The sequence below is a fragment of the Dreissena polymorpha genome, chromosome 5 (assembly GCF_020536995.1).
Source record: "Dreissena polymorpha isolate Duluth1 chromosome 5, UMN_Dpol_1.0, whole genome shotgun sequence".
NCBI lineage: Eukaryota > Metazoa > Mollusca > Bivalvia > Myida > Dreissenidae > Dreissena > Dreissena polymorpha.
Genome location: NC_068359.1, coordinates 8,990,237 through 9,006,709, shown reverse-complemented (window position 1 = coordinate 9,006,709; position 16,473 = coordinate 8,990,237). Strand labels below are relative to the sequence as shown.

General features: G+C 33.7%; 1 protein-coding gene across 1 annotated transcript; it reads left to right on the top strand.

The window, feature by feature from the left end:
- Nucleotides 1–4,525: 4,525 nt before the first annotated feature.
- Nucleotides 4,526–11,378, top strand: LOC127881389 (glycoprotein-N-acetylgalactosamine 3-beta-galactosyltransferase 1-like). The gene is made up of 3 exons (XM_052429174.1): nucleotides 4,526–4,694; nucleotides 7,428–8,083; nucleotides 11,103–11,378. The coding sequence occupies exons 1-3, from the start codon at nucleotides 4,526–4,528 to the stop codon at nucleotides 11,238–11,240; spliced, it is 963 nt and encodes a 320-aa protein (XP_052285134.1). The 3' UTR covers nucleotides 11,241–11,378.
- Nucleotides 11,379–16,473: the final 5,095 nt, after the last annotated feature.

Sequence of the window (16,473 nt, the reverse complement as noted above, 5' to 3'; positions counted from 1 at the left end):
TGATTTTTCTTCGAAAAATACCCTCCATTCTGTATGATCTCAGACAATTAAATGCTATATTCTATTTCAATTACTTCCATATGATTTCATTATCAATACTACATGTTGTTGTATCTATAGCTTACCAGATATCTAATATATTGTATAATACCCCACCATTAACTGGCTATATATTTCTTTGTAATGTATTATATATGGAATGATGGGCATATTGGCTTTTTTCCTGAATATATATGGCCTCAAAATATGTGTTCATGATTTTTTATTAGCATAAACGACGCTTTCTTATTATACAGCCCATGCATAAAAAATCTTTGTAACAAACCAATACATTTAAAAAGAAAAATACAGGAACATATTAATACTTTGTTACATTTAAATTTCCATCAGATTTTTGTTCAGTTTTCAGAATTTATCAACACATTTTATTGCAGACTTGTTAACCCGATTTATTGTCAATTTATTGCGTATAGGCTTTGTAATTAAGTTCTATTTATTGCCAGTTTATTGAACGTATTTATTGACAATTCATTTATCATGTATGAATAAATTATTTACAATTTATTGCCGATGTATTGATCCAATTTTTTGCCAATTTATTGCATATTTATTAGATACCCTATTTATTGACAATTCATTTAGCATATATGAATAAATTATTCACAATTTATTGCCGATTTACTGATCCAATTTTTTGCAAATTTATTGCATATTTATTAGCTCATTTGCATGTGATTTGCATTGGCAATAACTATGCAATAAATAGCTTATTTATTGACTATTAGTTAACCATATTTGTTCTCAGTTTTTTTGTTTGGGGGCCGGCGCCATTTGTCTTGAATTTTACCTTATAAAAGCACATATACTATTTCAATCAAGAGTTGATCATACACTTTCGTTCAATTTGCCGCGTGTCGGCTGATACAAATAAACGACCCCCATAAAAACGTTATCCACAAAGTGTATGGTATAGATACTGCTTTTCTACACTGGCGTTGTAAATGTGTCAGCAAAGTACACAGTGTAAGGCGCTCTCAGTAGTGGAGTATCTGGATTGCAAAAGCACCTGTTGAAGAGAGTTCCTATATTTTGTATTATTCTTTAATTCAGTATTTCTGTATTTTGGTTTTTAACATTTAAAATCTTGGGAATAATGTTTACTTGGTATTTTAATTTTGTGAATTGGTATATCAATAAAATAAACGAAAATTCGTGTCGCAAGAATAATAAGAAGCGTGCAGTATATTGCCTTTCCTTTTTCGGCGTAGCTGTTTAACGTCACTTTTGACCTTAGATGACCTTCATTCATGATAGGTCTGAAACGAATAAAACCAAATTGTGCATTGGCTAATAATACAAAAATCACCGTAAACATTGGTAGTCTGGTTTCCAGACTAAAACTTTGGATGCATATCATTTGAACTGAAATTTGAATATATTGTAAATTACATGTAAATTACAATAAATTACAAACTGTCATGATACAAAACACCCTCTTAACATTACATCGAAACGTTTCTCCTTAGTTTACGAAGCAGTATAGCATTAATAACATGTCTCTTGAATTAAAAGAATCTATTGTTTACATGCCGTAGCGGCCACACTAAACACTACAAAAACAGGCTAGATTGCACCTTACCGGTACGCAGTTATTTACCACTATCGACAAACAAAGCGGGGATTTGGGGGCGGTAGCCCGCGATACTAAGGAAATATAAAGGTGTTGGAAATATCTGTCTTTGATTTATTATAATCCATATTTTGCGTTTATTTGTGTAAATGTGTTTCTTTGTACTTTTTTTTGTTCATTTTTTATATAAAGTTCAGTTTTTTCTGCAAACAATTTATATCACTATGATGCTTGTAATATTGAGTCTTTTATGTTTACATTATACTAACATCTATACACATTATAACACGTTATCTTTTATTTCATTCCAACATTATGTTCATAGTATTTCAGTTGCGAATATGTTTTCTTTTCTTATTGAAACTAATGTATTACTCGTTCAGTTATGAAAACCTAGTCATTACAATACTTATTGACAAAAAACATACAATTTCACCTCTTCTTGTTCTTCATTTTTATTTGTTAATACATTAAAATATATTATCTTATTATCACTCACTACATTCATTAAAATACATGGTCGCTTCATTCAATTTCCTTGCACTGGTCGCAAACATTGCAACATCAACGCCGTATATCTTTTTAAAGATATTTCTTTTTATACTTCAAACGCCTTCGTGTTATCTTCTCGCATGAACACGGCCGTAAATCACGGGCCCCACCTCTTTTTTGAGATGCATTGATAAATGAGCCAATGATACTTCCGAGGTGGCGCTTAGGCTCGGATGTTTTGAAATTTAACGGATTATTATACAGGGTGATTAAGTTGTATATGTGTTTTTTTAACATATCCGTTAAATTTGAGCATAACTATCCCCAGAAATCTCACATATTTGATAACATCTTTGAAGTTATTTTGGTCAGTTTGATGTAAATAGTCCCTGTGTATTTGTTTGTATTTCCTCTCCTTTATACTATTATTTTGTCTTCAGGTAAATATAAATCAATCGCTTTCTAAAATATTATTGCACACCAATAATACTTCGGGAAATATACATCAAACGATTTGTTTGATTTTGATCACACATATGCATGTGCTTATCTAATTGATGTGGTTTTAATCGTAGTAATTAATATTATGAATTGACAAGTATCCACACAAATATCATCACTTCAAACACAAAGATTTAACTCGTTCTGGACGTATTTAATCAAAAACTTCCGTTGTGAGGCATCACGCCAAGAAATCAGCTCTCCTGGCTAATTGGACACTATACTGATGAACAGCATAAACCCTAAATGTATAAAGTACGTTCATTATCAATTTAAATACTTTTATTTCACTACCTGTACATAAACATTTTCCTCGTATTCGACATAAACATATGTTATGTTATGTGTAATTTTAAGTGCAATTTACAGCAGTAACATTGTCACTATACTTAACGTTTTCTATACTATGACGATTTATTCTTTTTTTTGGAGCATTAATTCATACATGATGTTAAATTGTGTGTGAATATTCAAAAGCGATCCTGTTTTAATATCCCGAACAAACACTTCATCGCCAATCGGATTGTAATGCTCTTATTATATATATGTGTGTAAACAGCTGCATGATATCCGAAGTAAAAAAAGAATGCTCTTCAAATATGAAAGTAACAGTTCCACATAGCAAACATCACTTATATAAACCATATTATATTTGTATTTTCATATGGATGACCACATTTGAAGTATGTCTGAAGGGTTCCATATATTATTTTGCTGTTGTTCTCTTAACAAAACTCAACCGCTGCGCCAACTGAAATAATTAAGATTTGTGGAGCATTCGACCCTCATAAAGCTCTTGTTATAATTATTTAATTTTGTGTTTAAATTTAGGAGTTAACATAAACAGGGCTTTGAAAACACAGTGCATTAAGATTCACATCGTGATGAAGGAATAACAATAATTGTAAGTGAAAACTAATAATAATAGAAGTAATAGTAGTAGCAGCAGCAGCAGCAGCAGCAGTAGTAGTAGTAGTAGTAGTCGTAGTAGTAGTAGTAGTAGTAGTAGTAGAAGTAGTAGTAGTAGTAGTAGTAGTACAAGTAGTAGTAGTAGTAGTAGTAGTAGAAGTAGTAGTAGTAGTAGTAGTAGTAGTAGTAGTAGTAGTAGTAGTAGTAGTAGCAGCAGCAGCAGAAGTAGTAGTAGTAGAAGTAGTAGTGGCAGCAGTAGTAGTAGTAGTAGTAGTAGTAGTACTGGTAGTAGTAGTAGTAGTAGTTGTTGTAATAGTAGTAGTAGAAGTAGTAGTAGTAGTAGTAGTAGTAGTAGTAGTAGTAGTAGTAGTAGTAGTAGTAGTAGTAGTAGTAGTAGAGTAGTAGTCGTAGTAGTAGTAGTAGTAGTAGTAGTAGTAGTAGTAGAAGTAGTAGTAGTAGTAGTAGTGGTATTAGTAGTAGTAGTAGTAGTAGTAGTAGTAGTAGTAGTAGTAGTAGTAGTAGTAGTAGTAGTAGTAGCAGCAGCAGCAGCAGCAGCAGCAGCAGCAGCAGCAGCAGCAGCAGCAGCTGCAGTAGTAGTAGTAGTAGTAGTAGAAGTAGAAGTAGTAGTAGTAGTAGTAGTGGTAGTAGTAGTTATAGTAGTGGTAGTAGTAGTAGTAGTAGTAGTAGTAGTAGTAGTAGTAGTAGCAGTAGTAGTAGTAGTAGTAGGAGACGTAATAGTAGTAGGAGTAATAATAGAAGTTGTAGTTGAAATATTATTGTAATCATCTGTAATTCCCTCCCTGACGACTCCTTCCCTCCGTCTCTTATTATATGAAAGGCATTTAGTCGTTATGCAATAAGCTGAAATAGTTTTCCGTCCCGTTAAAGTATGAACGATCTTTTCAGGAAAAAATGAAACGCAACACATCATTATTGTGTCGCATGTTCGGTATTACTATCGGGCTGCTTTTCGCTTACGTCGCAATCTCCAACATGAGTCATCACTCTATTCCTCGCCTCACCCAGATGAATTCCGTTGCGATCGGAGACCTGGAGACGAAGCTGAGTTCCGATTTGCGCAGCTTTCTGACATACGAGTACTTGGAGAAGATAAAGGCCATAGTGCAGTCCGACGAGTATACGGACGCGCATTTACAAAATGGTATGTTTCGGTAGACCTTAACCCATTTATGCCTAGTGGACTCTCCCATCCTTCTAAATTGGGTCAATTTATTTCCTAAATTAGGGATGTCTAGTATATTAATTTTTATATTTAGAATATTTCTTACAGAATTTCCTTTAAGCAAACAGCGCTTAACCTGATGAGACGCCGCATCATGCGAATGAAGTCACTATTTGGTGATATTTAAACACAGATTGATTAATATATACATACCGTTTAAGGTATTTTTGTCGTAAAACACTATAAGATGGACAAAACAAAAGAAGCGAATCTCATCTTCAATATCTCTACTATTGCAACATACACAGTATCTTTCTTTGCGAGGAATATTATTTCGGCCTTACCTCCCAGTTTGAATTCTCAATAGGTATACAGAAATTCTTAACTTAACAAAGTGAATACGTAAACTCCTTGGTAATAAATCAAAATACGATTCGTATACTATTGTAGGTTTAAAAACTCAATACATGCCTAATACAGGACTGTTACTTAATGTACCATACCATTTTTTTTTAAATGTATCTATAAGTCTATTTCTAAACTGGCATATAAAAGAAATGTTAAATATGTGAGACCCAATTAATGTGTCTTTTATGACACTCTTCAACATTCATATTATACACAGTGTGGAGAATAATATTATCTCTCAATCTAATTTTTAACTAATATTTTAACATTCTTACAAAACGATAATATAAAGTGGGTATCTACCCGACCTTCCATAAACACATGCGCTACAACTGTTGAGTCTAACCTGTAACATTCGTTTATAGAGCTACGTTCTATATCTTTTGACTTACGATAGTTCGCTTTCATATCAGTTGAACACTACGGCTTATATTGTGTTTTTGTACATACAGCATTACTTCATGCAATAAAATCCAGGTTGTTTATGTTTTAAAGGGATTTATTGTTCACGAGTAAGTCAAAGCTATGTTTGTACTATATAATAATATTCAGCAGCTTAGCACAATATATTATTGTTTATTTTATTTTAACATAAGAAATGGCATTTTATAATTACATGAGAGTCAATGTTTGCAAACTGTAATTCATTTTCTGAAAGATGAAGCAATTATGTATTCGTTAATTATCTAATCTTAAAATGACGCACATGAGTATTTATCATATGCCATACCCTGTTTCAAATGTAATATAACTATTACATTTTTTTTAATTACACATGTGTAATACAACATTTTAATGCGTTTTCATCGGCTTAGTTTTCGTTTATTGACCAATCGCATTTGTTATTTTGCTGAAATGACGTTACAACGTCAAATGACGTCACGAAATGTAAACAACATTCGGGATTTATCATTATGTTGCATAATATAATTATATTGGGAATCATTTTTCATTTGAATATTTTTACCACACTGCAGTATTTTCATATCTAATGATACCACCACCTCCATCACCACAATCATAACAACACCCAACATCGCCATAAGTGTTATATTTTCATCGTATAATAAAAGTCAGATAACCATTTTCATAATTTATTTTCGTCATAACCGCAGTTGTGGTTCCTTTTTGCGCGAAATATTTACTTTTTAACTTGAGTCGCTAATAACTGAAACGAGTATGCTGCTAGGGGGTTGGGTCGGGGCAAACATTTTTCAAACATAACAGCCAGCGTGTCAACTTTAGAATGATCTCGTTGTTCAAGTGTTGTTTTTTCCGGCATATATAGTAATATTCGCTTTGCTCCAAGCAATATAACGAGATGTATTATAATATTTCAAAACAATAATCTGATTTAAATTGTAGATAATTGACATGATAAAAGATATGTACATAAGCTCGAAAATGTATTACTTATTACTAATGAATGTATTTGATACATTAGTTTGTATAAACTATTCTTGCTATTGCTTTATTGAAGATGCGCTCAATTTGGTATAATATTCCAATATTGAATAATCTCCCTATTTAAAGCCCTGTAGTTCCTCGCGTTCGTTTCAACACAGCTTTGGTGCCAAACGCAAAAATACGTTCGCTTGTCTTATCTTTGTGTTGGATTGACATAAAAATGCGATGTAGAATCTTTGTAGTTCGACACCCAAAGGGTTGTTTTTGTACAAATGATGTGCGAATGGAGAACATTTTGACAATGTTCCGTACAGCCTGATTTCGACATGTCTGATTCTATTCATATATTTACACAATCATCATGTCCACCAGGTCTGCAATCACCACCCAAACTGTCACCACCACAAGCAATATCAAGAAGATAAACGCAAACATCATCATCATTACCACAAATACTTTCATCACCAATATCATAATCACCACTCTCTCCATAATCGTTATCTTCAAACCGTATCATCATAGTAAGATGACCATTCTAATAATCATCATCATAAGCAAAATGTTCTATATCCTCATTCGTATTAGCAGCACAAACCCCAAAACCATCATACTAAGACATAAGTTGTTATAACGGCTTGATAAGGATGATGATTATAATGATGGTGATGATGACGAGGAGGAGGAGGAGGAGGAGGAGGAGAATGATGATGATGATAATGATGATGATGATGATGATGATGATGATGATGATGATGATGATGATGATGATGATGATGATGATGATGATGATGATGATGATGATGATTTCGATGAGGATGATGATGATGATGATGTTGATGATAATAGAGATGATGAGGATGAGGATGATGTTAAACACACACTTTGCTGGTATTGCAGAGGACGAAGAAGCGCGACGACTGGAGAGGGAGGTACGCGTGCTGTGTTGGATCATGACCAGACCACAGAATCTTGACTTCAAGGCAACGGCCGTGCGCCGCACGTGGGCGAGGCGTTGTAACAAGGTTCTATTCATTAGCTCGGTGACCAACGAGACGTTTCCTACTATCGGCATGGACGTGCCGGAAGGTCGCGATCATCTCACAGGGAAAGCTATGAAAGCTTTTAAATACATATACGATCACCATATGGACGACGCAGATTGGTTTATGAAAGCTGACGACGATACTTACGTTATTCTTGAAAATCTACGATATTTCTTGTCAGGGAAAAATACAAACGAGCCCATTTACTTTGGCCAGCATTTTACAACGCTTGTGAAGCAGGGGTGGTTCAGCGGCGGGGCAGGCTACGTGCTGAGCAAAGAATCACTGCGCAGGTTTGGCACACAAGGTAGTAACGTATCCGTATGCAGGCAAGAACACGGTCCGGAGGATGTTGATGTGGGGAAATGTATGGAAAGTCTGGGCGTAAAAGTGGGAAAATCTACCGATAAACTAGGGCGAAATAGATTTCACTGCTTTGCTCCCGAAACACACCTCAAGGGCGGTTACGATGACTGGTACTACAAGTTAGATACAAACGGGGCAAAAAAGGTAACGTACCTTGACAATAGTTAATCACAGATATTTCTATCAACAATAAACACATACTAGTGTAGCTTTACGTTTACTAAAAGTATGTCCCTGAATCAAAAGCCGTGTGAAAGATACCTCGAAAATGTATACAATGACATTGTAGGTATTAACGTTGTACGGATGAGTGTTTTTTAATATTTAAAAAAATGCATAAATGCAATGCGATGTTCATTAGGACGAAATGCAACAGTGAACGGGATTTGTTGTTTAAATTACGATTCTCCCCAAAATAATTACATTATTATTGAAATGGCTGTGTAAGGCTATTGTCCATCACGTTCGGTGTGAACAACAATACATGAATAGTGTAAAATTGCGAAGGTTAACAATCAGAACAGGAATATGCATCCGTTAAAATGTGTCACCGCGTTTGTGACCCATGTTTTTTCTATTTTGTTTTTAACCGAAAACATACTCTTCTTGAATGATTATTTCATAATACATAATTATTATAGGCATATTTTAAGGACTTAAAATAAATAATACCGGGTTAAACCTTTTTAAAGGTTTATGTTATTATCCCCAGAGTTTAAAATAACTTTCAATGCTTACACTTGGTAGAATAACCCTCCAAAGCGTCCATGCCCGAATATTTATTATTTGGTACGTGACATCGTGTTGTGGTCTTATGCAAAACTTATTTATGCTCTCATGGGTTCAAAACTTGGGTGAAACACTCAACGGTCGAATGACTTATGTAAAATTTAGGCTAATAGGCAAAATAAAGTACACATTTCAAATATTAGATCGCATGATATTGGTGATTTGAACATGTATTCGTTGAAAATTTCAGCCACAATTATGTAATGACGAGTTAATTGACTAAAAATTCCCGTGTATTGTCTTGAAAATTACATAGCATAGTAATTGGAAAATGGGGTATTCATATCTTGCTATATATTGATTAGGATAGATCTGTGTAAGGGTTGCTTAAAACTGGAGGTCCATTTAACCGACGCCGTAAGTGATTGACTTAATAGTTACACTAGTGTATATGTGAATAATACATACCTTACTATATATAGTAACAAATTTGTACAGTTGTTCATGCCATTATCACCATTGCGGGGTCATTATAAATATTCGGCCCTAGAGCCGATTATTTATTTTCGGCCCTCAGAATGTGTGCACGTGACGTTCAACTGGAAAAAACGGCGTCCACATCCAGTCTTAGCCATAAAGGAGTAAAACATCTAGGCTATTGTTCTAACTCACCGAAGTTGTGTAATAACCATGTTTATTTTCGTAAAGTTTAAATTGCTTCCATGACGAGTTAAAATTTTGGAAACATTTCTTCATCGCCATCCACCTTTTCCATTTTAAAGCACTGGATGTAAGCAGGCAATTCTTTGTGGATAGACATTCTTTGATCGACTGACAAAGAAACGACTTATTCATCAAAGAAATTACCATTTTAATTCAACATCGATTTCCTTCGAACAGTTAAAGAACAATTCGCTTACACTTTTCTTAAATTTAATGCATCAATTATTCAACAAAACATCGCGTTATTCGAAATTTTAATGAACTCGAAAATGCGGTCTCACCAGTTTCATTCCAGTTTTATATCCCAACACTGTTATTCACATTCATAATATTATAATAATCCATCGTAAACACACACACTAATCGTTCAATGCTTAAAACTTTTTAACTGTTCAATATAAACACTCCAAGTCCGATTTGTTGTTGTCCTTAAATCCAAAGCGTCTAGCTAGTTTCGTCATTTAAATTACGTCACATGAGATACGTCATAAATTGCGTAATCAATTCAATGAAAATATAAGTACGGAAAGCTGGTTCTTCAAAACTTTTAGTGAAGGACAAAACTAATATCATTTTATGACTCAAAACCTGTGCCCATCTATAATTTAGTATAAAAGTAAGATATATACTATAGACGTTAATACACAACTGAGCCGGGCCGTGCAGTGATAATCGGCCCCAGGTCGTTATGCTCCCTGCGGGCCGATTATTACTGCCCGGCCCGGCTCAGCCGTGTATTATCCTCTTAATATATGTTACATGGTTATTTAAACGCTGCACACATATTCACTGATATTTTACTGTAGCAGTGATAGATAGCAGAATGTATTTAAATCGCATAAATAATTGGTGACATTGATGAAAAGTTGATGAAAAATCGTTAGAAAAACTTTTAAGTCGGTTAATGTCGTATATATAATTATATATTACGTTCTAAAACGCAACAGGTTGATCAATATTTATAATTCTTAGACTGCAATATATGACGGACAGTGTGCAGATAAAGGCGATTTTTATTATAACTTGTATACGTTTAATAAGACAAGGATTATATGAATCGATCAATCGTTTGCGAAAGCCCTTAATCCATTTACCTGATAATATATTTGATGTCACTGTGATAGTCTTTAATAAGCGTGTGCATGCTATTGTGTCCCAAAACCCCCACATTTATGAACATTTCCTCTTCACTTAGTGCCATACTTACTGACATGTGTGCGAGCAATGTTATGACACATGGTACCTTACACGTTAAGTTGAAATATGTATTGCACATCTGATAGTTTGTTTATCTGTGTATGTATCAAGCGATATTATAAGATCATTGGAATGTACAAAACTGAAAAATGTGTGTGTAATAAGGCACAGCGAACGATATGGTTAATTTATCATTTCCTATACAGAACATACTTTTCCGAGACACCTTTTCGTGTTAATCATTTACAAGACCAGAGACACATACCAAATCAGTCTACGTAACCTCGGCAAAGTTCGCTTATTAAAAATATCAAATCAGGAACGACAAAAATATGGTCCTTGAATTAATAATTATTGTATTACCGTTAAATAAATATATGCAACAAGGTTAATATTCCCTTCGTAGCAGTAAAATGAAGATCATATTCACTTGTCAGAAAATCTATAGTAATTGCATCAGTGTTGTGCAGCATATATATTATAATCTTGGTATATCTTTCAATTATGATTTAAGGGTCGCGATAGCATCAGCAACTATGCTATTTCCTTCCATTACGTGTCGCCGGAAAAAATGGACGCCCTGGAGTTCTACATCTACCATTTGAGGACGTACGGTCTACAGTCGGTCTACAATCGGGTAAACAGGAGGTGAACCAAGACTGGCGCAGCTTAAAGGAAATGGAAACTTGTATTAAAACTATATCAACTGTTTTATTTTTCGTAAGATAATACTCTTTTACAAATAATAGTGTACATAAGTATCGGCATAATATAATTTTCATATGCTCTGTTAAGGTGGAAAGAAAGCGATTTGCAAGGCATATAATATATGTGCACTTGGATACACACATAATATGCTTGTATTACATATCAACACGAGTGAAATATATATTTAGTAACAATCTGGTAATACCACGAGTATGCGATGCGCGTAACGGAAGACAGCGCGCACCTGCAAAACTTAGGAATTCCAGTGGATGTGTCTTGTTGGTCTTTCTTATATTTTTAACCCATTTATGCCTAGTGGACTCTCCCATCCTTCTAAATTGGATCAATTTATTTTCAAAATTAGGGATGTCTAGTATACTGATTTCTATATTTAGAATATTTCAGAAATTCCTCTAAGCAAACAGCGCACACCCTGATGAGACGCCACATCATGCGGCGTCTAATCTGGGTCTACGCTGTTTGCCAAGGCCTTTTTTCTAGACGCTAGGTATAAATAGGTAAACTTTTTTTTGAGGTTACGAATACATATAAAGTGGTCGTTGTTTGCGATTCAAATTGTACAGTCTTCCGCATTACGCAAAAAATCTGTTTTTGAACTAGTTCATATTAGATTAATGCAATTCGCTAAATAGCTGTGTTTTATTAAGTTTTTGATTATGATTTTGATGTATATGTGTATATATATATATACATATATATATATATATATATATATATATATATATATATATATATATATATATATATATATATATATATATATATATATATATTGTGTTTAAGAAATATTATTGTCATATCAATGTAGCACGTAGCACTACGAACGCAAATAAAGACAATCACTAGCGGCTTTCAAAAGGGTTGATTTGCGAAATTCCTACGGCTTCTTAATATATGTATCCGTGTTGTTGTTTTGTTCGCGGGATATGCTACTTCAAATAGGAATCCGTTATTAACTGAAACTGTCGTGGAACATTGCTTAGTCGTATACATACTTACGACGGAGTAGTTAGTAAATACTCCCAAATAAGTGATTTAAAATTAATACTTAGGCTAATTAAATTCGCATGCACACACTCGCCATTTGAGAAATGACACAAACAAATTAAATATAGTAGTCCCCTTATTTCAATTTTATTTTGATGTTCGTAACAGATATTCGTTATTCTCATGCGATGGTTGTTGTTTTTATATACCCAGACCAGACAACGGCTTATTTTTATAGTTCTCGTTTGCGTTACAAAAATATTTATTGAATCAAAGTGGAATGGAAATAATATTCCCCTTTATCGTTAATTTTAAGTAAATGAACACCTCATCGTGTTTCCGATGCGTGGCTACTAAACAACTCGGTCTAATATCCTCGTGGTTTGAATGCTACCAATCATAACCCTTAATTGTTCTTAACACATTAACACCGATAGCTATGAAAGAATATCTTATTTAAATAAGGATCGTACAAACTACATTTACTGTAATTATATAGAGCATGCTCACAGATGATCACCCGAAATCCTAAAGTGAACAGCCCAATTATTCTAGGCGGCAGAATAAAACCAAAAATATGGGAATAATGTAATCATGTTTTGAAGCAATCTGGTAAATGCGACCTTGATGAGTTACGTAATTCGTTGAAATAATAAAGCACGCACGACTCGAATAATCGCCCATTGAATTGTATTTTGCTATTTAACTATTTAACAAAACACCTTTCAAAGACAACAACTAAGTCCTAACATCAAGACATATGCGAGGCCAAATGTAACGTAAAGAATATTGTTGGACGTCATTGTATAAATATAATTATAGATTTTTATAAACGTAAAACGCACAAACATATAACATATACGAAAAAACAAATTTAAGTATATCTCATTAAATCTAGGTCACCACGTTAGCCGAAATGTGTTTATAATATTTACGCAGTGACGTTTACAAATTAATGTCAATAGATACCTGTATTTGCTTTCTTTTTTATGATATGGTTTTGCGAGAAACATTTATCAAAATGCGATTCTTATATTTATACAATTATTTCCAACAATATTTGTGACGTTACACATTTGATTTACGTCTCATGCAAAAACATGTCATATATAAAATAAAACACATAACATTTTATCGCAAAAACTACTTAGCGTACATATTATAGTCTTATGTTTGCAAATGCAGTGACCTATATTTCACAAATTGTTCAAAGACAGTCACGTATACACGTGGACAGTTATTATTATTAATTTTACATTTTAATTTGACCGCTTTACGTGATTGCCTCGTGTATTCAACGTCAATCAGTGCCAACCGTCCTACGACAATCAATATCGGCAGTCATTGTTTAATTTCCTTTACATTTTTGACCACATTAATAAGCCAATCAGCACAGTGCATTTATTAAATAATCAACTTTCGACCACAATTATAACTAATTAGCCGTTCAGTGATGAGCACAACTGACCAATCAACGGCTGCATCTGGTCATGTTATCGATACGTCTATAGCTTCATTATGTACGCATTTAACGTTAGTAAGAAGACACTCACTCAGCCGGACATAGAGGACTCACAATTTATTGATTTTGAAGGGTCATTGGGTCTCGCACGAATCTTTATGATCTAAAAAAGCGTTTGCACTTTGAAAAGCGGCTGTATTTAAGAAGACACAGCAAAAACAATACATATACCAATCAAAACTGTGTGGACTTCTGCACGTCATAGTTCCTACGAATTGTGCTACAATAACCGTGAAAACAAAAAATTGTAAATACTTCATTTCTGGCTGTCTAGCGTGTAATGTAATGTAATACGACAAGTGAATAGTCTTATGCCCGTGAAAAAACTAAAATACATTTCGGTTTATGTGTGACTTTTTAAAGATTTGAAGAAATGAACGTCCTAACGGGACGCGTGTATTCCCACTAAACGGGTGTTCGATACCTGACGCGGTTTGCGCCTACAATTCTTAATTAAGAATGTACGTTTATTTTATGCACACTTGTCAGAAAATCGGGATTCAATAAAGACATGCATCACGAGAGTCTCGTTCTTTATGTTAAAAAATGTTCAATATAACCTAATTATGACCATGCACAGGCTATTCTAACACATTTGTGAACACATAATTCAGAGGCGTAAAATAAACACTTAACATTCATTAAAATGTAGACACAACAAAACACTCGAAGTCTAGTAATTGACATCTCGCCAAATGTCAATCAAATTAGTATCTAAATACTGATCAGACAATCAGCGATACATTAATCGGGTGCGCTGGTTAATATAGAACTGTCCGCCTTTTTTAAGATTGTTTTCATGCACTTTTTTTAACGTTTAACGGTTACTTAAAATAAAAAATTATATTATTTTCGCATATTAATTGAACAATGGTCCAAACAACGTTATCATGATAAGTTTCATTTGCTGGTTCCATTCTGCATCCATTGGTCATCGTTATGATAAGTACATGTTTAAACATTACACAAATTCGAAGTATCTGAAATCTGGTACACATCACACTCTAAACAAAAGCAATATTTATACACAGTAAGTTAGACACACATTACACATGGAGAATGTGCTGCGTAAACAGCGAATTGTTCTTCCTCTTTCCAAGAGTTAACGTCGTGCTTACTGTATTTTTAATATATTATATTAATATGTGTAATTTTAAAAACGATAGGCACTACAATATTGATAGAAAAATATTTTTATGTCGAGAAAAAGCAACATGCATATAAAAAAGAGGAAAAAAGGAAACACTATGCGATTATTTCAAGAAAACAACAAAACAACGCATTAGTAGGATATAACTGATATATATTTTAAATTCCTTGAAACACAGAGTTGTGTGCAAAAATAAAAATTCGACTGGTGTCTTTAAAGTATCATGTTAATCACAAATAAAATTTTTATTTATTTTACAATAAGTAATTAAAACATGCAATAGAACATTTAGTCCATATAAACGGACTCCCAGAGCCTTTGATAATTTTTGCTATGGCGGCTCTGGGAGTCCATATGCACCCCTTCTTATACATGGTAGAAGTTCAGCGCACGGAATCCGTGCGCTTCACTAAACAGACGTCGTTCGAGACAAATTGAGGAAAATAATGAATAAATTACATAAACATGTTAAATTTACCTGAATGGCAACCTACGGATGTTATGCTTTGCATGCACCCTATAAAAACACCAAGATGTTTCAACACACTTTTCTCGCTGACATGTTTATGTTTAAATTTGAAACAGTGTATTCTGTATCGAATACCATATCGTTATCGACTTTATAGGCTTCATCACATAACCCGACGTGCAAAATATTGGTGTTCTGCGACCTAACCAATATTGGGTCAATTTTCCAATATGGCGGATACAGCGTACAAAACAAAAAATAAGTCAATAAAAATTAATTATTTCTTGCTTTAATGGTACCATTTGGATGAGTTTGTGGTTTAGACAGGTAAACTTTAATAAGTTCTTGCAGTTTCAGTGATCCTTAACCCTTGCATTGTTGATAACATTTTGCACCCATGGACAAGAGAGAGGGCGCATTGCAACTCTCAGCAAAGCAAAGTTATAAAGCTGAGAGTTGATTTATTGCAACTATATAGAACATTATGTGTAACTTGTATTAAGGATATCATTAGGCACTATGTTAATAGTGTAACAAAACGCAATGTTTATTTGGTATGGTGTTTAAAGTGATCTTTTTGATTGCAACTTTTAATTCTGATCACATAATTTTATATATAATAATTCCTTAAAAACGCAAGTTAATTTATGGAGAGTAAGTTAGTTCCTTTTTCCTAGTTCCTCATTTCTTATTCGATTAAGGAATAAGGAACTGTTCCTTATTCCTTATTCAAGCTTAATATATTCAATATAGGGTTTTGAAGAACAATAATGCATACAGTTCTTACGTACATAACGTACATAAAAACAAAATAAATCGAATACATTAAACTTATGCATTAAACGTTCAAACGTACGCTATCCATGCGAGCTTACTACAAGCCAACATAAACAGTTGAAACATACGCTATCCATGCGAGCTGACTACAAGCCAACATAAACAGTTCAAACGTACGATATCCTTGCTAGCTGACTACAAGCCAACATGAACAGTTCAAACGTACGATATCCTTGCTAGCTGACTACAAG

Excerpts from the sequence above, each read along its gene's own strand:
- LOC127881389 (XM_052429174.1), top strand. The coding sequence starts at position 4,526 with ATGAGTCATCACTCTATTCCTCGCCTCACCCAGATGAATTCCGTTGCG. Across the intron at positions 4,695-7,427 it reads GGACGCGCATTTACAAAATG|AGGACGAAGAAGCGCGACGA; the intron begins GTATGTTTCGGT and ends CTGGTATTGCAG. Across the intron at positions 8,084-11,102 it reads ATACAAACGGGGCAAAAAAG|GGTCGCGATAGCATCAGCAA; the intron begins GTAACGTACCTT and ends TTATGATTTAAG.